This window comes from Chiloscyllium punctatum, chromosome 3 (genome assembly GCF_047496795.1).
Source record: "Chiloscyllium punctatum isolate Juve2018m chromosome 3, sChiPun1.3, whole genome shotgun sequence".
Taxonomy (NCBI): Eukaryota; Metazoa; Chordata; class Chondrichthyes; order Orectolobiformes; family Hemiscylliidae; genus Chiloscyllium; species Chiloscyllium punctatum.
The window spans coordinates 46,860,188-46,885,122 of record NC_092741.1 but is presented as its reverse complement, the minus strand read 5'-3'; the positions used below and the strand labels follow the sequence as shown (position 1 = coordinate 46,885,122).

The window sequence follows — 24,935 nt, the reverse complement described above, 5'->3', positions numbered from 1 at the left end:
TTAGGTTGCATTCAGTTTTGTTATAACAAATGATCAACGTTCTTCACTGGCCACTTTTTAAAATCCCAGATTCCACCACTACTTCAACTGTCTTTAAAGTTAGCAATCGCTAATTTCTCATCAGATGGTATTTTGGGGAGCGAATGGAGAAAAACTGTCAATCAGGCTAATGTTGCAAACTCTACTTGAAAGTATGTTACATTTTGACTCTACCTGGCGTTCTGACTCTGGGACTTCAATTTATAATATTCAGTAGCAAATGAGTACATAAATCAGACTGACAGCATTTTACGTGTAAACCTTTGTACTGAACCTGCCCTCCAGTATGTTTCAATGGGGGCTTTTATTTTCCAAGATTTGGAACTTGAATGGCATCTATTGAGCTACACTGAAGTGAGCATGTATATACAGCATATCTACCAAATAACCCAAAAAAAAGCCTTTTCTCAAACAATCTGCTTCATTACAGAAGGTTGTTTTGACATGAACTTTTTAAAAAAATGACCTTGATTTATTAAAGTAGCAGTTTCTCTTGGCTTGTCTATTGTTCAGTTACCACTTTTGGTCTGAATATGTATGTTGAGGGCAGTTGCACGTCAACATGTTATGTAGAAAACGGGCAAGCGCAGTAAAACCACCCTTACACAAGTTTTCCCGCCCACAGTACAATACATGTGTATTTATCGACCTTAATCGAATGGGTAAACGTCGCCATAGAAACAGGAACACAAGAATGTTAAAGGGGCAATATATTTTACATTCTAAGTTTTTTGTCTTTTTTTAAGTAAATTAGTTCTTTAGGCACCGTTCTGCAATAGATTCATAATAAATTACTTTAAGCTTTTCTGTACTCGAAAGGACTGGTTATATTTGCACAGTAATGTTTTGACAAGGATACAATCTACCATTCGGGGTTAGTCTGGGAAACGCAGATGGAAGCATGGTCCTGGTAACTATCAAGGTGACTACGTAGTATTAACAATAGATTTTTTTTAAAAAAACTCGCGCGTCCTTCAATTAAAACGCCAGTTAAAACCAACAATCTTCGCTCTGTCCTCACTTTCAATATCACAAAATAACATTACCTCTTCCCCCCCCCCCCTTACTTCATTCACAAAGATCAACTCCGTGTTTTTTTTCAAACTCTTCAAATACTATCTACTGTTAATGGAGCTATTAAAGACCATCATTGTCACCTCAGATTTAATCTGTTTAGGGAAAATGTGGGTTAGACTGAGGATTAAAAACAGATGGACTACCGTACTGGAGAGAAACCGTACAAAAATTACCCGTTTACCCCCGCGTGTACAGTAGGGTACTGAGGAAATCGTCGGTTGTTTTTAACAAATGGTGTTTGATCTTTCCAAGCAAAATTATCACTCACGAAAGAGTGCTGCAACACGTTTCAAACTGCGTTTCGAATAGGGTTGCCCGTCCATTTGTTGCGAATTCACTGTGCAGCATGTTTCCTTCCAGATTGTCTGGTAGGCTGGCTGATTTATTTCGAGACGAGAGAGCTATTGTATCTAATGTTATAAATGAGCTCGGCCGCAAGCATGCGAGCGATGGCTGCTCACTGCACAGCGACTAGCGAGCCGTAGCTGATCGTTAGACACACGTTCGTTTACCTGGTTACGATCTGTGACGAGATCACTCTCGCTCGAGCATTCGGTATGCCGGCATTCACCTCGCTACTCCTTGTCTCACTTAACAATCCTGACTGTCTGTTTCGAGTAGTGTACTGTGTGCGGGTAGAGATGGAGAACATCTCCCTGAATCACTATCAGGAGTTCATGTGTACGCTGGGAAATGTTGGGACGGGAGAGAGGCGGGTGGAGGGGAGGAAAGATAACTTCCGAACGTACCTGACGACATGACTTTGTTTTAACGGGCTGATCGATTGGCTGTATAGACAAGCAGGCGAGACATCACGAGTTACCAGGTGCGTTCCTGCGTACAGCATTCTTTAAATAGCCCCGCAGAAACTTGAGCCTGCTCACAGCGCCGTCTACCTGGTCAATTACAGACACGGAGTTGAACCGTTGGCTTAGACCTACCTCTCCCAATATAAACACCTCCTGGTCTTGAAACGTGTGCTGACGTGTAATATTGCTCAGATCGTTACATGTGATCGCTAGAGGAAAATCTAATTATTAATGTATTGGACCATTTAAAAAAAAAACACATTTGTAAACCCAAATGAAATGTTATTCTTCCAATATTTAATAATAAGGGCGGCAAGGTTTAAAGGTATGTTAAGTGAGTGCATTATAGAAAGAAATATGAAATTTGTGTAAGGTGGTAAGGGCAAACACCCGCAGACTGATTACTAAACTTAGTGATCTGAACTAAGCCCCACTCTGCAACTGGATCCTCCATTCCCTGACCCATAGGCCACAATCAGTGAAGGCTGGGAACAATATTTCATCCTCACTCAATACTGGAGCTCCCCAGGGGTGGGTACTCAGCCTCCCACTGTATTCGCTGTATACCTATGACTGCATCACCAGCAAGTTGGCTCAGGGGTTAGCACTGCAGCCTCGGTCCCAGGTTCAATTCCAGCTTTGAGTGACTGTGCAGACTCCACACAGACATTCTCCCATGTCTGCGTGGGTTGCCTCCGGGTGCTCTGGTTTCTTCCCACAGTCCAAAGATGTGCAGGTCAGGTGAATTGGCTATGCTAAATTGCCCATAGTGCTAGGTGCATTAGTCAGAGGGAAATGAGACTAAGTGAGTTAGTCTTCAGAGGGTTGATATGGACTTGTTGGGCCAAAGGGCCTGTTTCCACACTGTAGGGAATCTAATCTTGTAAATGGCATTAGTCTGTTTTTTTTAAGTTTGCTGATGATACTACCATAGTCAGTCAAATCTCAGATGGGGACGAAACAGACTGCAGATGGGGTGTGGAAGACCTGGAAAGATGGTGCACTGAGAACAACCTAGCTCTCGTTATTGACTTTTGGCGGGATGTTACTCATGCCCCCCCTACACATTAAGAGCACAGAGGTGGAAGGGGAGTGGTCATCCACAACAAGCTTTCTTGGACTCTTCATGCGGACGCACTGGTTACAAAGGCCCAACAACATCTCTTCTTCCTCAGGCAGCTGAGGAAATTTTGGCACGATGGCAAATACCCTTGCCAACCTTTATAGGTGCGCCATCAAGAACATTCTGACTGGTTGTATCACTACCTGGTATGGCAACTGTGCCATTCAAAATCAGAGATGGTTACAGAGAGTGTCCGCGCTGAGTTCACCACTCTCAATGGCCAACCTCCCATCTATAGAATCTATCTACCAGGCCTGTTGTCAAAGAAATGCTTCCAGTATTCTCAAAGTTCCGTGCCACCCTGGCAATGTTTTTCTACAACCTCTACCATAGGGGAAACAGTATAGAAGCCTGAACACACACCAGCGGGGTTTCAAAACAGTTTCTATCCTACTGTTGTTAGAATACTGAATAGACTCTCAAACTCTTAACGTCCGCCTGTAACTGTTTTTTTGTTTCACTACTGTTTACCTACTACTTACTTATCTATGCTACTTAACTGCCTGTATTGCTCGCAAGACAAAGCTTTTCACTGTGCTTCCGTACACGTGACAATAAATTAAATTCAATACACTGGTTGAAACGAATGAATATAACTTTAATATGCACGAGCTGTGCGAATGCAAGTACTATCTCTCTGCGTGAAATACTGCGGTAAGTTCGATGGGATCAACAGGCTAATCATTGGTTTTCATTGCAAACATGAGCTCCAGAGTATGTTTGCATAGAAGAATCGACTTAAGTCCAGGAACGCAGGGAGTTCTTGTGTTACATTCTGCTGGTAAAATATAATCCATTATTAATAGACTTGAAATAATATACACTGCTTTATCAGTCGGGAAGCAAATCCGTATGCCTTTGTCAAAAATGTGACTGGAATGTTCGGGACGCGATGGTGTAAAAGTGGCACTATCCTATAGACGGTTAAAGTTTGAACTAATTAGGAAAACGCCTGGCTGTATTAGAGAGTGGAACAGTGTCTGGGAATACTTCTACGAGAAGATTGATTTTCACTGAACATTTGTTTTGTGTCTGCAAAGCAAGGTAATCGAAATAGTCAAATATTCGGGATGCAATGAGATAAGATTCCATCTTTGGACGCATTTTTTTCATTAACCGTAAAAGTTGTGAACTGTGTACAAATATTTATTGTCCTTTTAATGTCAAACTGAGCAAACGTGTTAATTTCCAGGTCTCTCCGAAGAGGATGAGCTCATCCCAGATGGTTTCCTGTCCTGATGCAGGTTGGTCGTTCTCTTAAAACTTGCGAAATATGTCCGTTCATTTGTGACTATATGAAGCATGGTATAAACTGCGCTTCTTAATTCTCCAGGTTTGTAAAGATGATAATACGCAACGAGAGTCAATTTTCTGACTGTCCAATGCTTCCCGATTAGAGGCTAAAAGTACCGGTTGTCTGAAAATGTAATTGGAAACTAATAAATTACGCTAATGTAAGGCGATAAATAAAATGAAACTGTTACCATAGACCATCCAGGCGATTACTAATTCACAATGAGTCATCGTTTGCCGACTCACTGAAAACTCTCGTTTTTCTCCAGACAGCATCGCTTTGTAAAAATGATGTCGGTTGACCCACTTTTTGGGTTGGGTTGGGTTGGGTGGGGTGAGGTGGATGGGAGAGGTGACGGTGGACGTTGAGAAGCTAAGAAGCCGAGTGTAAAACTTCAGCTTATATAACAGTGCGACGGTCGTCAAATTGATTTGTGAGCCGTTGACTTTGGGGGGGGGGGGAGGGTGGGAAGAGGAATTGCTCGATCTAATCGAACGAGTACCGAGGGTCGAGTGCTGACATCGACAGGGAATAGAGACACTGCGCCGCTCTCACTGAGAAGCGTGTTCTGGGTTCCATGGACGTGGCTGGGCAGCGGCTGAGCGCTATATCAACTCTCACCCACTAGAGGCGATAACGCGCTTGATTTTTCAAACCTCCAAACTGGGTGAAAGCCCATTTCGGTTCTTAAAATAAATCAGTCGTAAGTTAGTGCCCTCAGACCGGAGTACAGTCAGTAAATGAATATGTTGGAATAATATTGATTGGCTTGCCTCGTTTCCTATTTAACTATTTTAAAAAAGACTCCGCCCTGGAAAACGACCGACAGCAGAGTACCTCAGTTACATGGGGATTGCTTCATTCCCGCGGCTCACAATCCACTGGACTCGTCAGGTAGCCAGAATTGGAAAAAATAATTTTCCCCAACTCCTTTTGTTTAAACAAAATCCAATTAGTTCGTTTATTGGGGGATTAGTTTCGAGCCATACAGCACGGAAACAGATCTTTTGGTCTAACCAGTCATGCTGACCACAATCCCAAACCAAACTAGTCCCACCCGCCTGCCTTTAGTCCATATCCATTCAAATCTTTTCTATTCGTGTACTTATCCAAATGTCTTTTAACTGCACCCGCATCCACCACTTCGTCTGAAAATTCATTCTGTACACTCACCTTTTCTAAAAGCCAAAGTTGTCTCCACTTCTTTTATAAATCTTACCCCCTCACCTTTTTAAAAAATGCCCCAATATGCACTAAACAATTCAGAGACCCCTCCATGATCAAATGGAGGGAATTACCCGATACTGAACTTTTAAAAGACTTCAGGGTTCTGAAGACAGAAAAGCTTTCATTTTCATCACCACCCAGATCACAACTTAACTTAATACAATGCACATTATAGATTTCATTTGAGGAATCAGGTTGATGGATGTGTAATAAAATGTAGTATAGAATAATCAGTATAGTTTCAGGAGGGGAAAATCATGTGACAAATTTTATTAGAGTTGTTTTGAGGAGGTAACAAGTAGGTTATATAGTGGAACCAGAAGATTCCCAAAAGGCATTCAATAAGTAGCCTTGTGAGATAACTTACTAAGATAAAAACCCATGGTGCTGGTTGAAAATTGGAGGTGTAGTGAACAGTGAAGAAGGTTACCTCCAGAGTACAATGAGATCTTGATCAGATGGGCTAATGGGCGGAGGAGTGGCAGATAGATTTTAATGTTGATAAATGTGTGATGCTGCATTTTGGAAAGGAAAATCAGTGTAGGACTTTATGCGTCTTAATGGTAAGGTCCTGGGGAGTATTGCTGAACAGAGACCTTGGAGTGCAGGTTCAAAGTTCCTTGAAAGTGGAGTTGTCAGGAGATAGGATAGTGACTAAGGTATTTAGTATGCTTTCCTTTATTGGTCAGTGTAGGAGTTGGAAGGTTGTGTTGCAGCTGTAAAGGACGTTGGTTAGACCACATTTGGAATACTGTGTGTTTCTGGTGTAGGCAGCATGTTGTGAAACTTGAAAGGGTTCAGAAAAGATTTGCAAGGATGTTGCCAGGGTTCAAGGGTTTGAGCTATAGGGGGAGGCTGAACAGGCTGGAGCTATCTTCCCTGAAGCTCCAGAAGTTAAGGAATGACCTTACAGCGGTTTTGAAAATCCTGAGGGACATGGGTGATCCTTCTTTTGGTAGGTGAATCCAAAACTAGAGGGCATAGAATGGAAATAAAATAGTGTGGAATTTAGTAATCTGGAATATAAACATGAAGGGCAGGGGCAAATGTGAAATGCTACATTTTGGAAATGTAAATCAGGACATAGCTAATACTCCTCAAGACCTTGCTATTAAGTGAGTTACTGAACAATGAGACCTTGTGGTGCAGGTTCATATTTCCTTGAAAGTGGAGTCACAGTTATAGGACCGTGAAGAAGGTGATTGGTATACTTGCCTTTATCAGTTAGAGTATAGGAGTTGGAGGCCATGTTGTGGCTGTACAGGAAATTGGTTAGGCTACTATTGGAATACTGTGTGCAATTTTGTTCTCTCTGCGATAGGAAGGGCACTGTGAAGGATTTTGGAAAGATTTACAAGGATGTTGCCAGGGTTGGAAGGCTTGAGCTATAGGGAGAGGCTGAATAGGGTGGGGCCATTTTCCCTGGAGTGTTGGCTGAGGGGTGACCTTATAGAGGTTCATAAAATCATGAGGGGGCGTGGATAGAATAAATAGACAAGGTTTTTTTCCCCTAGGGTGGGGGATGTGTAGAACTAGAGGGCATAGGTTTAGTGTGAGAGGGGAAAGATATCTAAGGGACAACCTTTTCATGCAGAGTGGTGTGTGTATGGAATGAGCTACCAGAGGAAGCGGTGGAGGCTGGTACAATGACAACATTTGAAAGGCATCTGGATGGGTATATGAAAAAAGAATGGTTTCAAGGGATATGGGCCAAATGCTGGCAATTGGGACTGTATTTATTTAGGATATCTAGTTCGTGTTGACAAGTCGGACTAAAGGGTCTGTTTCTGTGTTGTACATCTTTGCTTCTATGACTCTAGTATATTAGCATTGATACAAAAATCACTAACTAAAGAAGGAGAGTTGGGATAAAGGAGGCATTTTCATCATGTCAATCTGTAACTAGTGTATCAATGGGATCAGTTCTGGGGCTACAATTATTTACTACCTATATTAAATACTTAGTACATTTACTTGAATGATCCATCACCAAGTTTGTGAATGGCACAAAGATAGATGGGAAGGTAAATAGTGTGAATGACTGAGTCCACAGTGGGATATAGAAAGGTTAATTGAGTAGGCAAAATAGATTATGTAATTTGGACAGAATAGAGGTGAATATTAAATATGATAAAACTGCAGAAAACTGAAGCACAGTGATTTTGATGGTCCTTGTGCACGAATCGCAAACAGTTACCATACAAGTTCAATGGGTAATAGGAAAGACAAATGCAATGTTGCTTTTCATTTCAAAGGGTATAGAATATAAAAGTAGGGAGATCTTGCTAAAACTATACAGATCAGACCTGGATTACTGTAAACAGTTTTGATCCTGTTTATCTAAAGAAGATATACTGGCATTGGAAGCAGTGTAGAAAGGTTCAACTGTTGATTGAGTATGGAGGGATTGTCTTATGAAGAGAACGTGAGTAAGCTTGGTTTGTACTCAAGTTCAGAAGAATGAGGGGGGAAAAAAACATTATTATTAAATGACAGGCTGGATGTGAAGAGGTTGTTTGCCTTTGTTGACAAGCCTAGAATCAAAGGTCATAATATGAAAGTAAGGGATCACCCAGTTAGGACAGAGATTAGGAAGAATTTTCACTGATGCGAGTGAATCAATGGAATTTATTACCACAAAGGCCTGCTGAGACTGGGTCATCCAGTATATTCAAGGCTGAGATAGACAATTTTTTAATCAGTCAGGAAACCAAGGGCAATGAGTGAAAGGCTGAAAAGTGGAGTTGAAGGTAAACAGCCATGATCTTGAGTTGTGAAGCAGACTTCATGTGCAAATGGTTTCTAAATGATCCCTGCCATTATTTGGTCTTTATTAGAAACTATTAATACACTGCATCCCTCTCACCTCACCCAGAAATTGAGGTCATTTGGTGAGGTGTTTACCAAAGGGAACAAATGTCCTTTTGCAGAATATGTTAGGGGTACCTTCCCATCCTACTGTTATAAATGTGAAGTATCAAAATCTGGGTTCAATTGCTGGTGGAATTACAACCCAGCAAAACAAAAGTGTTGGTTCAAGCTCTGCATGACAAATTCTGAATTCAGTATTCTAATTTCATAATTTTGATTTTTTTTTTCAAAAAGCTCACGGTTTTGTAGTATAAATTATGCATAAGCATTCTCAAGGCTCAATTTGTAGCAGTTGTACAAAAATGGTGTTGAAAAGAGTTGTTAAATATTTGTTGCTCTGAAGTACAGTTTCATGAATGCTACATGTTTGCCTAATGCCAAAATGATATTAAATATATACACTGTGATAATTTACAAGGCACAAATAAAATTGATCATCTATCAAAGGTTATAATTACAGTTTGCAATTTAATGAATGCAGGCAGCTACTTAATATACTACAGGTATGTATTAAATGACCAAGGAATATTGTTGAAGTGAAACCGAGTTCTACTTCTATTTCTTCTAATTCTACCACTACTTGAAAACTGGACATACCAACTGTGATTAAGAATGCATATATGTGATAGTATTTGCTATTTTATGAATGTACTTATGTTATCAATGAAACTCCACTTGATATTTCAAAAGCAGATCAAATTTATTTAAATGTGTGTGTACAATAGTGTGTAAATATGTCTAAGTATGATGCTCATGTTCTGATGCATAGTTATGTGAGCTTAATGGATTGTGTATCTGTGTTTGGCAGAAACATTCCACAAATCAGAATCGCCCTTTTTTTTGTTCAATTTGTAATCTCACTTTGTAGTGAAATAATCAATCAGTTTTGTAGCTGACTCTAGGTATCTTGATTGGCCTTCAAATCTCAAATATGCATGGTTTGGGTCATGTTAACATTTGCTAATTTGTTTTTGAGGGTGGTAGTGGGAATAGCTGCAATGATATTTACATTTTGAAATCAATTTCAGTGTACTTTAATATATTTCCAGATAAAGTTGGATATTTTTGCTGCCATGTTTGTTTTATGTAATGTTTAATATTAGCCATACATTGGACATGTATAATTGCCTACCTTTTTCCCCCCCGCTTCCACATCACTCTGAAACTGCTGTCTTTTCCTACACCTTGCAAGTGTATTATCAAGCCTCCTGTCTGGTACTTTCTAAAAATCAAATTCCATATTCTTTATCAGCTTAAGCAATCATATCCGCAAAAGAATCATCCACCTGATTAATGATCCTGTCCACATGCTTACATGGTTTATTATCACACCAGGAGAGCTGTATTTATCCAAAAGGTGAATTTCAAGATACTCTTTTACAACTTTTATTGTAGGGGTACTTTATGATTTACCACCTATGTGAGTTAACCACACAGGAAAAAAAAAGACCCATGTTCAATCCTGCTCTGTACTTTGGTTTTCCCAGGGACAAACTAACTATACAGAACTGTCATTTGTTTGGGATAAAAAACATCCAGGATTTCAACTCCAGATAATTGAGTATTGATTCCTAATAGAAATTTTCTGTGTATGTATATCATAGACTGCACAGAAACAGACCCTTCGGTCCAACTCAGCCATGCTGACCAGAGATCACAACCTGATGTGTTTGCATTTGCCAACACTTGGCCCATATCACTTTAAATGCTTACTATTCATATACCCATCCAAATGTCTATTAAATGTTGCAATTGTACCAGCCTCCTCCACTTCCTCTGACAGCTCATTTCATATGTGCACCACTTTGTGTGAAAATGTTGCCCCTTAGGTTGCTTTTATATCTTTTCCCCCCTCATTCCTAAACCTATACCACCTAGTTCTGGACTCCCCACCCCAGGGAAGAGACTTTGTCTATTTACTCAATTTATGTCCCTCATGGTTCCCAGAGGACCTACCTCTAGAAGGTCAACCCTCTGCCTCTGCTCCAGTGAAAATAGCCTCAGCCTATTCAGTCTCTCCCTCAAATCCTCCAACCCTGACAACGCCCTTGTAAATCTTTTCTGAACCCTTTCAAATTTCACAACATCCTTCTGATCGAAAGGGGATCATAATTGCATGCAATATTCCAAAAGTGCCCGAACAAAGTCCTGTATAGCCGCAACATGACCTCCTAACTCCTATACTTAATGCTCTGACCAATAAAGGAAAGCATAACGAACACTTATTCACTATCCATCTACCAATGACTCTATTTCAAGGAGCTATTAACCTGCACTCCAAGGTCTTTGTTCAGCAACACTCCCTAGGACCTTACCATGAAGTCCTGCTAAGGTTTGCTTTCACAAAATGCAGCACTTGCATTTATCTAAATTAAACCCCATCTGCCACTCACCACATTGGCCCATCTGGTCAAGATTCCATTGTAATCTGAGGTAGCCATCTTCACTATCCACTACACCTCCAATTTTGCTATCATCTGCAAACTTAGTAACTATACCTCCAATGTTCATATCCAAATCATTTTGTATAAATGACGAAAAGCAGTGGACCTAGACTGATCCTTGTGGTACTCCACTGGTCACAGGCCTCCAATCTGAAAAACAACCCTCCACCCAACACCCTCTGTCTTCTACCTTTTTGAGCCAGTTCTGTATCCAAATGGCTAGTACTCCCTGTATTCAGTGAGAACTAACCTTGCTATCAGTCTCCCATGAGGAACCTTTTGAACGCCTGACTGAAGTCCATGCAGATCACATCTATTGCTCTGTCTTTACAATCCTCTTTGAATTTTTTTTAAAAAGTGTCAATCAAGTTCGTGTGACATGATTTCCCACACACAAAGCCATGTTGACTATCCCTAATCAGTTCTTGCCTTTCCACATACATGTACATCCCGTCCTTCAGGATTCCCTCCAACAACTTGGCCATCGCTGACATCAGGCTCACCAGTCTATAGTTCCCTGGCTTGCCCTTACCAACTCCATTTTTGGTTTTAATTATTGAACAGGCTACTAATGACACCCCTGTTGCCCAATTTTTAATAGGCAGAATATAATTAGGTTAACAGCTGTTAATGTCCAGGTTTAGTGTCTACTTTGGCATGTTCACTGAGATGGCCCAAGGGAAGGAAGGGAAATTAGCTGTTTTCTCTCTCCTTGCTATTCCATAACCTCTGGTGCAAAGTGTGGATAACAAGTTAGAAAAACAAATGGTTTGACTGTGATCTGTGCTTTAACACAAAAATTGTTGGGACTTAGCAGTTTGGTGTACATGTTACAAACTTGGGCGCAAGATACTGGAGGCATGCTGTATTATGTTTCAAAACAAGTCTGTACCTTTTTTGGAGATTAGAATTAGAATTAGAAATCTTGCAACAAAAGTGCTGCTGATGTACACTGCTTGGGAACAAATCTGAAGAATAGCTACTTTTTGAGGTATTCTAAGGATATCTTTGGAAATCTATTTCCAGAAGTATTAGCACCTTTTTGATAGAGGAAAAAGAATTGAGATGCTGTTCCTGTGTACACCATGGAGTTTATGAGCAGAGCAATGCTCTAGGAGGCGCACACAGCTCTAATTGGCAAAAAACTGCAGAAGATATAAACCTAACAAATGAAACACCCAGTAAATCAGTCAACATCTGCAAAGTGAGAAAAAGGGTGATAACAACATTTTAAGGGTTCCCTTCTTTAGAATTATTTCAGTTTTGATTTAAGATATGTGGGAGACAGGAATGTAATGGCAAGTAGTTGCCCTGGGGAGACTGATTTTAAATCCTGGCATGATAGCTAGTAAAACTTACATTCTAATCATTACCACAACAGCCATAATTTAGATTGGTTATGTCCTACCTCTGACCTGAGAGGCCCTAGTTCAAGTCCCACCTGGTCCAGAGGTGTACAATAACATCCCTGTTCAGGTTGATTCTTTTTCTTTTTTTAAAGAAAATAATCAACAGTTGACAGCTAGTCTGTCATGTTGATGAAGTAACTACAATTGATAGTTGTAAAAAGTTGTGTGATTTGTAGTGATTCAGGGAAGGAAATCTGCCAACTTCAGCTGACCTGGCTGATGAGACTCTAGAGCCTTGGCACTCTTAACTGCCCTCAGGAATGGTTTAGCAAGCCTCCTAGTTCAAGGAAAATTTAAAGATCATCAAAAAATGCTGATCTAGCATGTGATGCCCTATCCCATGAAATAAGGCATTGTGTTGGGAGGAAATTGATAAGTTTGATTAGTTTAACAGGAAAAAAATCATTGGTTTGGATAAATTTCATCTGTATATATTAAAGTCTCAAGTCAGAAGTAGTAGAGATATATTTTTTAAAACATTTAAAATCTGTTCAGAAAAACTTATGCTGAACACGGCTAATGTTATTTATTTTTAATTGTAAAGAGAGATGAACCAGTTCAGGGAATTATAAAACAGTTAGCTTAATATTAAGGATAGCAAAAATAATGGATTCTTCATGCAAAGTTGCATGAGGAAACAATCTAGAAATAATATTATTATTGTATTTCAAAGGGGAAATGGAATTAGAAAATTCTGTAAATACCCAGCAGATCAGGCTGTATTTATGGAGAAACAAAATTGGTGAATTTGCTCTGTCGTTTTCATCCAAAGCTCATCAGTTCTGAATTTTCAAAGGGTTTTAACATAGTAGACTCATGAGTATGACCATAAAGTTTTAGACCGACAGAGAGCTTACTTCTACCTAATATCTTAAAAGTCAAAAGGTTCTCAGACATACAGGTTCTGCTTAAACTGATTTTGCTTTCTTTTTGTGTGTATATATAAGATTTTATATAATATTTCAATAGTGTCATATGGATGTTGATTTTATGAAGTTCAAAAATTTAACTTTCTGAAATTTGATTTTAAACCATTACACACCACCTGGAGTGTTAATGGAAACTTGTTTATAGTGTAGGGATTTGGGATCGTAGAGAGAAGACATTTAAACCATCAGTTGAACAGAAGTGGGAACGAGCAAGATTTAATGTTAAATTTGGATTAAAAGCTTTAGGGCAGTTCAAAGGAGATCTGATGGGGGTCAGAAGCAAGTATAGTCTCTTTTAGAAAAGAATATTGCTTGGAAAAGTTCAAGGAATATATTACCTCTGGGAAGGAGTGTAGTAAAGTTTCCAGATGAGGAGAGTTTGGTTAAACTCTGCAGATTATTAGAATACCAAAAAAGACTAAGTTGTGTAAGTGATTTAAGGAGAAAGGCTATGCAGCCTACAGGACTGGAACTGAGAAGACTCGGTTAAGCCAAACCTACAGATTTTAGAGGGAAGAAATGTATCTCTGGAATTTCCTTGTGCAAAATGAGTATGTTTGGGTGTAGATGAGACTTCCATTTACCATGTTTTTCAAAATCTTTCAAACTTTGTATATTAAACACTTTTCTGTTTTTTTTATTCTTAAAACCAAATCTAAGCTGTGTACACTTGGGTTTAATTGAAAGACTACCACATGTAGGGGGGAAAAAAATATGATCTCTCAAACCAGATTTCATTGTGGGAGTTGACTTGTCCAAAAATAACATCAGCTGGGTCCATAACCAAGACAAACTGCATTTTTTTAAATCAAAGTGCAAACTTTCTGATTAGTAATATTTGTTTAAGAGAAATAAATACAATTGTGTTTAGACAGAGAGAAATTCACTATGTCCAGAATCTGAAAAGCAAACATGATTCTTTAGTTTCAGTGATCTCTTGGCATCCTACAAATCGGTGCTTCCAGCCTCAAGTGGCCTGGCACCAGTGTTGCCCAATCTGTGTCTCCTACATATATGCTGCTTTTCTGACACCATAAAGACCACTTTACAACTCCAGATTCTGCAGTCATAAAAGTGATCTAATACCAAATAAGAGTAGTCACTCATTAGTATTTCCCAATTCCACTCCAAACACAATCCTCTTAAGTTCTGGGTAGCCAAACTTCATTCAGTCAAAATACAGAATTTCTTTCTGCAGAAGTTTAAGGTCATTCCCATTATTACAAAGTGGCAGCTCTGCCCTATGATGCACCCAAACTTACCCTCAATCTTCTGTACTGCTAAATGCCAAATATCTACTTCCAACGAATAAGTTCTGTATATCATCTTGCTGTGAAACCCTGGATTCTGAAAAGAATATGGGGCAACTCCATTATGAAGATAAAATAAGATGTCTTCTGATTCAGTGAGAAATGTCACAAGAAGTGTGCTTGTTTTGTGCATTTTTTTTAGATACAATGAGTTTAGTATTAGTCTTCCACTTAGCACATTATCCTTCACCGATCATACTGTCACCTGATGCAAAACAACTTTCAAAGAGAAAGAAAGCAAGGCATTTTGTGCTGGACATTTACAAGCTTTATTGAACTCTAATTGACCAGAGGAATTTACAAGCACCTATAATTACCTAGATTCCCACTGGGAGTCTTTATACCATTGCCTTGATGGGACAGGCCAAGTTAGCAGTTAAAAAGGACTCAAGACTGCTACCTTTTTAAACAACATGATTGGAAATCTACAGAGCGTTGCTCTAACTAATATTTCTTCATTTCAGCAAAATATCTGTTGGTTGTATTATGTGTGTGTGTGTGTGTGTGTACATATGCATCATATAAACTACATAACATAGAAATATATCAGCAATATATTTCTAACATGTGAGTAATTAGAGTTTAGGTTTAGATGTTTGTGAATTCAGAAATTGCTGCTAAAGTTCAGCTAGTCTGGCAGCATCTGTGGAGAGAGGTTAGTCAACGTTTTCAGGTCTAGTGACCCTTCCTGAGAACTGATGGTAGTGAGGCAAAAGTTGTGTTTTTTTTCATCCGGAAGATAAGGTGGAGAGAAGTGGGTAAGGAGTAAACAATAGGTGGAGACAGAGTCAAAAGAGACAGATGATGAGTTGGACAGACAAAAGGGTCAACCTTGAAGAATGAACAGCTATTATTAAGGACAATTAATGGTTAACAATGGGTTGTGTGTATTAACAGACCATATGATAACAAGACTTGGTGTGTGGAGGATGGGGGAAGGATATGGGAGAGGGTGCCTCAAATCCTAAAATTATTGAATTTCAATATGGTGTCCAGAAGACTGTAGAGTTCCCAAGCAGAAAAATAAGGTGTTTGTTCTTTGTTTGTGCTGAGCTTCACTACAGCACTGTAGTAGGTCTGAGACAGACATTGCCAGGGAACAAGGTGTGTTGAAATGGCAGGCATCTGGATGCTCAGGGTCATTTTTTTTTTGTAGACCAGAATGTAAGTGTTCTATAAAGTAGTCACTCAGTCTATGCTTCAGTTCCCAATGTAGAGGAGATCACATGAGCAGCAAATGCAGTCATCTAGATTGAGTGGAGTGCACGTAAAGTGTTGCCTCACCTGGAAGGTGTGTTGGGCCCTTGGATACTGAGGAGGGATGAAGTAAATGGTACAGTTGGATTTCAGGTTTTTTTAAAAAAAAATAGGTTAAATGTTTTTGTTTGAAGATGAAACCAGATCAGTCACTATTATTGTCACAGATCTGGCTTGCTCTTTCCAGTGTGAAGGGTTTGAATCTTGAAGTTTAAATTAAGAAACTGTGATGGCATCTGTAATTGGATAGTTGGAGCTTGCTCCCACAGATGGATAAATAGATAGTTTCTTGTTTCCTACTAATTCTGTGGCTATGGCATTTGCTGATTTGCCTGGACCCATTTGACAGAACAGCGGTTTATTTCTGAATGCCTTTTCTCTTGTGTGGCTGAGAAGCCTATCTTAGATTCCCAAGAAGAACTCTGAAACACTATCTTACACCGATTTAATGCTTAAAACATTTGCTCTCCCAAAACTGTTGCATCATGCTTCATTATTAGGTATTGAGTTAGTCTGGTTTAGGCACAGTCCTACCCATTCTATATAATATTTGAATGTTTGTTTTAGCCAGTCGCTCTCATTGCAGGGGTTTTTTAGTGAGCTAGGAAGTTAGAAACACTTTTTTTTTTGTTTTGATCAGAATTTGGGAAATTTCAGTTTCTCCTTGAAAATATTCATTGAAATCTAAAAGTGTTTTAATTTTCCCCAGAGGGATGTGTTGCCCTAATACCACCTGAATTCCCCAAGGGCAGAATTGTGACTTCTTCTGAACGTTTCCATTTAGGTTCTCAGTTTTAAGGAAAAATTAGCTTTTTTTTTTGTGATTATAGCATTTTATTTTATAAAGCCAGTGGTTGATCTTACATGAGGTCCTTTCATACTCCCCAAATGGTCTATCTATGGTTCTTTGAGATGTAATTTTTGAGGTGAAATTCACAGGGGAGGCAGTGTCATGGTACTAATATAACTGATCTAAGTAATCCATTCCCCAGGCTAATGTTCTGGGAGCTTGGGTTTGATTCCCACTATAGCAAATGATGAAATTAGAATTCAATAAAATTTGGAAATAAAAATTTGTCGAACAGTGATCACGTAAGCATTATCAATTCTTGTAAAAAATGTAGCTATGTCCTTTTAGGGAAGGAAATCTACCCTCCTCCTTTTCTGCTCTGGCCTAAAGGTGACTCCATACTTACAACATCTGGCTGACTCTAGCTTTCTGATCATTGCAGTCTTTACAAGGGCAACTGGGGACAGACAACATTTGTTGATCTTGCCAGTGACACCACATCCCATGCAATAATAAGCTTTAGAAAAACTGATGCCACCAGTTGCTTTCATCACCAGATTATCCCTAGTCACTGAAGTTATTAGTGTTTTTATTTTCCTTTTTTAATACCATCTTTGGTATAATTTCTTTTGCCAATAGTTCTAAATATAGTAAGCCTAATTGACTAGTGATGCGCAAATAAAAAATGTGATGGTATAGTTTTGAGTTGGAATGCATTAAACACAAACCACATAGTTTGCAAAGACTGATATGATTGGCACTGGTGTGATTGTGGATGTTACAATCTATTTAGCTGCACCATTTATATGATTAGCATAACAATTTTTAAAACTGCTGATGTAGCTATGGTTGGCACATTTGGGTATTTCCACAGTTGACAGTTTATGTTGGTGATACAACTTGCAGGAATAATGCAACAACAACAGAGTTGGCGCAATTGAAATATTTTGTGTGACATCGACCGATAGCAACAGCCACAGTTGGGATATCTTTTCATAAACAGAACCTTTTAAAAGCTGCCTCTAGCAACTTATTGCACTGATTTGGGATTCAAAACCATTGCTCATTTATATCTTGTTCAGCTGTTGTCACCACAAAGATGAAGTTGCAAGTATTGAATCAAGCCAGATATGGAGTTACTAACACAGTTTGATACTTAAATTATTACATGGAAGATCAGGACTGCTTAGAGTGCAGTCTGATCTAGTCATAACTGGGCAGTATTTTGGTTTTCTAATCGGGTTCGTGAAATCCTTTCTTTCATCATTTTGTGCTTTAAACAGAAAGTCCTTGTTTTTTTTTATATATATCTCCACCTGATTTGTTTCTCTTGTTGTCCAGGACATACCTCGTAATGGTAGGGTTGATTTTGAGTTAATTAGCACCATATGTGCCCTCAACCTCTGTTTTCCCTATGGCCATAGTTCAACATCAGAGAGCTGGTTCTGGCGATTCAAGCCCAACCCCCCACTTTTCTCTGGCTTCTACCTCCTGCTTATTTCATGCCATTTTTTTTTTAAAATGCATGTTTTTAGGCTGCTATGTTTTTGTTAGTTACATTCACTTTGTCAGTATGTTCTGTGCCAGCCTGTGCTACTGCTCGTTCCATGCTAAAGAGTAAATTCATATGCTTATCCAAGGGTGTTATTATATTCCTTCCTTTTCAAATCTCCACCCCTCCCCCATGTTCTTTCACTCTCTCTTTCCTGCTGAGATACAGTTTCACAGGTGCTGGCAGTCCTCTGTTTCACCCAAATGGCTACTCTTCACGGTGAGCACAGACAACAACTGTTGGGAAGCTATTCAACGATAAGCAGAGTCACAGTCTATCTCAAGTATGTCTTTCCCACATCTCCAGGCAGGCATTTTGCTGAGGATAAATTGCTTGATTCTGTCAACAATGAGAATTCCAATTTATTTTCTCCAGTATCCAGGTCTAGTGCAACCATTGATTTCCTTTTGAGACCATCAAACTACTATAGGTCAAAGACTGAATCTGGGACCTTCGTATAGTATGACCCAATATTACATCCTGTGATATAGTTACCAATACGTCCCTGGGGCCGTCCCAGTTCAGGTGTCTACATTCCTTCTTTCCTTTCCTTTCCTTTCCTTTCTGTCCTTCCTTTCCTTTCCTTTCCTTTCCTTTCTGTCCTTCTTTCTTTCCGTCCTTCCTTCCTTCCTTTCTTTCTTTCTTTCTGTCCTTCCTTCCTTCCTTTCTTTCTTTCTGTCTTTCTGTTTACCAAGGGTTGAATATGGAAGACCAACCAGGAATACAGTGGAACAATCAAATCCAGAGGTAATAAAGGCATAAAGAAGTCCCATTAATAACAGTTTAATCATGTTGCAGAGTTGGCATTGAGTGTTTACTCTGCTTTTACATTGGAGCAATTTAATCTAAACAAGTATTTCCAGGGCAGTACTGAGAAAATATCCATTGTTTTGAAATTTTTAAAAAGTTCTAAAGAAACTCAGCAAATGTGGAGACAGAAACAGTTGATGTTTGAGTTCAACAATTCTCCAATTCTGTTATTGGCGGTGCCTTCTATCGGATGAAGTATTAATTTGAACTGCAGTCCACCTATGTTTAAATTTAAGTTGGTATTTAAAGGAACTATTTTAACAAGATTAGATGAATACATACAAATGGACTGCAGATTAGGCATCATTTTAGTAACATGGAACTGGCTTGAGGGGCTAAATCGTTCACTATTGTTCCTCTATTTTCCCATTGCTCTGGCTAATAGTCTTCCCTTAACAAATTAGACCAAAGAATCAGATTAACTGGTATTCGTTCCCTTCTCTGGGTCCATGTTATACATGAAGTGACTGCCATTCATTTATGGTTTCAAATAAACAAATTGCCTCTATTTTCAAACCACACTGCAATAGTTTTGAAACAGACTTGCTAAATAGTATGTGCAGCTATTCCATCATGGATAGCATCATGGCCAAGCTTAATCCTTTGGTTGTGAAACACTCTCACGTGCCTCCAATAGTATTGTAATCAGTAGCCTGAGTGTAGATCACCCATTCTTTGTTTCCCTCCTTTTCACAGGATACTGGGGTCATATGAAGTATCTTTGCCACAGGCTGAGATCAAATAACTGCAGAATTTAGGAATTGAACTTTAATCCCTGCCTATGTGACAATGTTCACCACACAAACCAATTCTATTTTGCACACATTATTAAAGTTCCACAAATGTAGAATTGTCAAATGAGGTTAACTGCAGGAAACCGTGACTTTAAACAAGAATTTGTATTAACATCTTGACATTCACAGCTAATTAAATACTTGTGAAGTGAGTAATATTGCAACAGTAAAGGGAAAGTGGCCAATTAAACAAATGCAATAAACCAACACACTGTTTTTGAGTAAGGGTGATTTGGGGTAACAAGTGGCCAGGACATTGAGGAAAATTCCTGTCTTCATATTGTTACAGGATCTTGTATATCCATCCGAGAGCAGAATGAGGAATTAGGGACTGAAGGGACAACTTTTTCATGCAGAGGGTGGTGCATGTATGGAATGAGCTACCAGAAGATGATATGGAGGCTGGTACAATTACAACATTTTAAAAGGCATCTAGATGGGTGCATGAAGAGGGAAGGGTTTAGAGAGATATGGGCCAAATGAGACTAGATTTAATTAGAATATCTGGTTGATATGGACAAGTTGGACCAAAAGATGTGTTTCTGTGTTGTACATCTCTAACTCTAAGACAGCATTTTCAGCAGTGCAGCACTCCCTTTGTGTCAATTTGGATTATGTATTAATCTCGCAAGTAGTTCCTGAAACAGCAAGATTGAGTTGGGGGCAAATGTTTACACTGAACCATGACTGAAAATAAAGCTAATATTTATATGCAACGTGGAATCAGTTAGTTAGATAGCCACAGTCTGGTGGAGAATTATGCAACAGTAGTTCATGGAGGCTGCTCTTCTCACCTTTTGTACTGTGCTAGATATGGATTAATCCCAATCATGCTATGTAATCACTCTAATAGATGCCTTAATAGATTATGGTTAAGTACCTAATGCACTATATAAATGATTAGCTGCTGTATAAATTAACTGAATCTAATAAATAATACTTTCAATTAGAATCTTGATGGTATTATGTTTCCTTTAGACAGAAACAGCAATATTACCATTATGGGTGAGCAGAATCCTAAAGTAGCAGAAAAATCCAATCATTCAAATTGCCTGTTCTCCAGGAATTGGGCACTATCTGTGTTTGTTGTCAATGATGTAATCAAACTGAAATGATGCAATATATCTTTGAAAAGTATGTACTGCTGTGGCTGCAGGTGAAATGTGCACAATCCCATCCCCACCCAAATAGAATGAATAAAACAAAAGTGAAAAGTCACACAATGTACTAGAAGTAGAACTCCTGGAAGTTTCCTCAGCCCCTCCCCAATGGCATCGTGGGTCAACCACACCAATGGACTGCAGTGATTCAAGATGGCAACTTGCTCATCACCACCATCTTAAGGGTAACCAGGGGTATGCAATTAATGGTGGTCCAGCCAGTGATGTCCACATTACATTAGTGAATGGCAAAAAAATAGAAACAAAAACATTTCCTGCATTACAACAATGATAAACCCCAAACCTTCCGTGATTAAAGCGATTTGGGATTTAGTGAGGTAACCACTGCATGGTTTGTTTCGATTAGCATACAGGTTTCCTGCAAGAAAATTTGTTATGTCGTAAAAGTATTCTTCTTCTGGACAGCTACCTTGTACTTGGAAAATTCAATGAAAAGAAGTGGGAGTGTTTTTGAGAGGGTTGTTTCTCCGCGCTAGCTGGGAAATCGTAGAGTAGGAAACAGTGGAAAAGGGATATTTTTAGAAGCGAAGCGATTTTTTTTAAAGCGAAGGAAAAGTATACAAGCTATAAAAGAGGTTAACTTGAAATATTAAGACTTAACACCAAAACGATTTCTAACTTATCTTTAAGTGCAATATACAATTATCCTTCATCTGTAGTAAAGTTCCTAAGTTATTTTGAGACAATTAGAAAGTTTGACGAAACAAAAAGTTTAAGTAAAGCATGAAAGGTTTTGAGATTAGATTAGGGGGTTCTGTGGAGCAAAGGGTTAGTAAAGTTTGGACAGGCCAAACTGTCTGGTTCTGCGCTATCACTTTTTGGCTTTTTCTGCAATAAATCCGCTTTGACTAAAACGATTTAAAAGGTTGCAATTGAATTTTCCGGCCGCTGCTCACTGTTTCGCAATATTGGTAAATGGTAATACAAAATATCTCATAACTGTTTAAGTTTAAGTTAACAACCGACTCCCGGTTCTTTAGTGTCGTTCTTTACAAGCTATCATCAGATTCTCTGAAGAATGCTGAGACTATTATTTAGCATTGACTTTCTCCGCTGCGTATATTTACATAATACGGCAAGGTCCAAAACCCGTTGCAAGCTGCCGCGCCCTGCCACTTCCTGATTCATCGTGTGGAAGGACGTGCTGAGGTTGCTCATAGGGACTTGAAACATTACAATACAATCAAACTGCAAACCGCGAAGACACGCGGGGGGGGGGGAGAATACTTAATCGACTTCGATCTCAACGCAAAAGAACGCCAGGATGTATTTTTAATCTGCACCGAGTTAGCGAATACCTGAGGCAAGGGCGGCGCGGTGGCTCAGTTGTTAGCACTACTTCCCAGCGCCCCGGCCTGGATTCGATCCCATCCTCGGGTGACCGTCTAAGGAGGTGCAGGTTCGGTGGACTGGCCGTGTGTGCAGGGATGTGTACCTCCCTCCGGTAAATGAGGGTTACTTGGAAGGAAATGGGTCTGGCTGGGATGTACTTCAGAGTCAATGCCCTCGATTCGCTGAATAGCTTCTCCCTGCACTGTAGGGATTCAATGGAAGTCCTGGATTCCATCATTTAAAGCTAGAATCTAGGAATGGAGGCAATCTTGCTCCGAATTGCCTTCCAGGTGAGGAAAGCCCCCGCCCCCTCGCCAATGTTGATTGTCCATGCTCGTCAACACCAAACTGAAGGCTGCAGGATTCCTGCCACTCTGAGAACGAACAAGCAAAACACGTTGTGAGGGAAAGTTTTCTGTCATAGAACCAGGAATATCCTTTGCGTCACTTCCTGATTCCCGAATAAATAACGAAAGCTATTCTCTAAGAAATTCTACTTGTGTTTTTTATTCCCAACGTTTCAGTCACAAATCATTTAAAGGTACCCGCAAACTCGTTCGCTTCCAATGCTGTCACCAAACCCGAGAGTGAAATGCAATTTCTGACGCATGCAGTTAGGCTTCTTTAAAACAAAAACGATTACAACCAATGCCGCTGTTTTTGTTCTCCCCGTTATAGCTCTATCTCGTCAGTGAGACATAAACATGGCAGATATTGTTGGAGCCAGTCCGCCCTCACTCAAGGATCTCATAACCATCACCCGGTTTTATGAATGAATGTGGCTCCAAGTCACTCATTCTCACAACCACTTACTGGCATCTTACTAGTTCACATCCGATTAACCTTGATCTGAAACTAGATCTCCAAGTCTCTGCTAGAGGGCTGTTGTGGCGCAGGGATAGTGTCCCTACTTCAGAGCCAGGGGATCTGCGTTCCAGTTCCACCTGCTCAAGAGGTGTGTAATTTGGAGGTAGTGAGGACTGCAGATGCTGGAAAGTCGGGGTCGATAAAATGTGGAGCTGGATAAAACCTGATGAACGGTTCTGGCCGAAATGTCGAATGTCCTGCTTTTCTGATGCTGCTGGACTTGCTATGCGTTTTGCATTTTTATCGACGCCTCCCCCGACCCAAGAGGTGTGTAATAACCTCTCTGAACAAGCTGATTAGATAAATTCTAAGTGTCTCCTAAAATCTTCCTTCATAATTCATATCAATCACTATCCTTTTTATTGATAGGTACATGAACATGGGTTTGTTTTATGGACAAAAGGGATCGTACAGAAAACATTTCCATGACCACTGCCATAAGAGTGAACCAGACCATAGGGCTGTTCTTTTCATTAGACAGAGGCAACTGGTGTCAGTTTAATATGAAAATCCAAGTCACTCATTCTCAAAGCCTCTTATTGACATCTGATTTCTTCACATCTTTGAACTGAAACTAGATTTCTAAATCCTTCTTAGTGGGTTCTTGTGGCACAGGGAGGGGAAAAGTTGAGGAGGGAATCCTTACTGGTAACCTCAGGCACTGTGGGAATTGAACCCAGGCTGTTTTGTGTTACTCTATCACAAACCAGTCATTGAGCTAACCTGTCCTTTTACTACGAGACCAAAGATCTCCAACTCAACTGTGCCAATTCTGGACTAGAGCTTCTAGCTATTTGCTTGATCAGAATCCTAGGATCTAAGACATTGATTTGGAGCTCAGCTTGGGATGAATTTGAAAACCAATGTTATCAGTATAGCTGCTGATTTCTAATGCACCATCCACCACTTTTTTATTCCCCTGACCTTATCCCATCCTTCTCTAATATTTTCATAATCTTCAATATTCTTACTATTTTCACGTGCCATTGTACACACATTTCTCATCACCCAACACACTTCATTTTCCAATTCACTAAAGAACACAACTATGGAGACTGCATTTGTTGCTCAGTCCCAAAAACCTTAGAAAAGTGATAACAGACTTCTCTTTGATTTGGTTGGATTCTCACATGATGAGAAATGAGTGGGAATCTATTTTAAGCAATGATTAGGACAGTAATTACATAAGGCAAGATTGTGAGTATTTTAGAAATTTGAAAGCAGTAATGGGCTATAACATTCTGATATTCTTAATTATTCCTAATTGCAATTGAAGGGAGGGGGGATGGATTTAATGGATCTTGGTTGAGTCTCTATAATCTACCCTGCAACCACAATTCAATGATGATGAATGTGGTGATTCTATTGATCAATGGAGAAGCTCAACTAGCATTATTTTCCAAAGATCCTCTAAGTCTGGTGACATGAAACATTTAATCCAACAGCAATGTCTTCTCCTGTGTCAGCATGCCTAGCATTGAGGCACTAATGTTTGATGCCTGATTCTCAAACCAATCATTCCATTCAGAATATTGTTATTGAAGAAAACTCACAATAGAAAAGCTTTCAGACTGACCTCAAAGCATCCCTAAAGGGGTCAAACATCCTTACTGTCCACCTGGCTAATGGGAGTCCTGACTTCTGACAAACTATAGTGGTGTATAAAAAGTTGGTTAGACAAGAATTGGATAGAATGCAGTTCTGCTTTGTGCATTTGTAGGCAGGGTGTGATTGTACTAAAGTGTGCAGAGGAAGTTTATTAAGATGCTGACTAAGCTCAAGTGATTGAACTATGAGGGAAAATAAGGTAGGCTGGGGTT

General features: G+C 39.5%; 1 protein-coding gene across 4 annotated transcripts in view; it reads left to right on the top strand.

The window, feature by feature from the left end:
* Positions 1–24,935, top strand: part of LOC140458400 (protein lin-28 homolog B-like) — a 252,221-nt gene that overhangs the window by 10,344 nt on the left and 216,942 nt on the right. For all 4 annotated transcript variants that reach the window (XM_072552918.1, XM_072552937.1, XM_072552927.1 and 1 more), the window contains exon 2: positions 4,241–4,292. In XM_072552918.1, coding sequence (XP_072409019.1) covers positions 4,256–4,292 — 37 coding nt within the window. In that variant the 5' untranslated portion in view covers positions 4,241–4,255. The remainder of the gene's footprint in view (positions 1–4,240; positions 4,293–24,935) is intronic.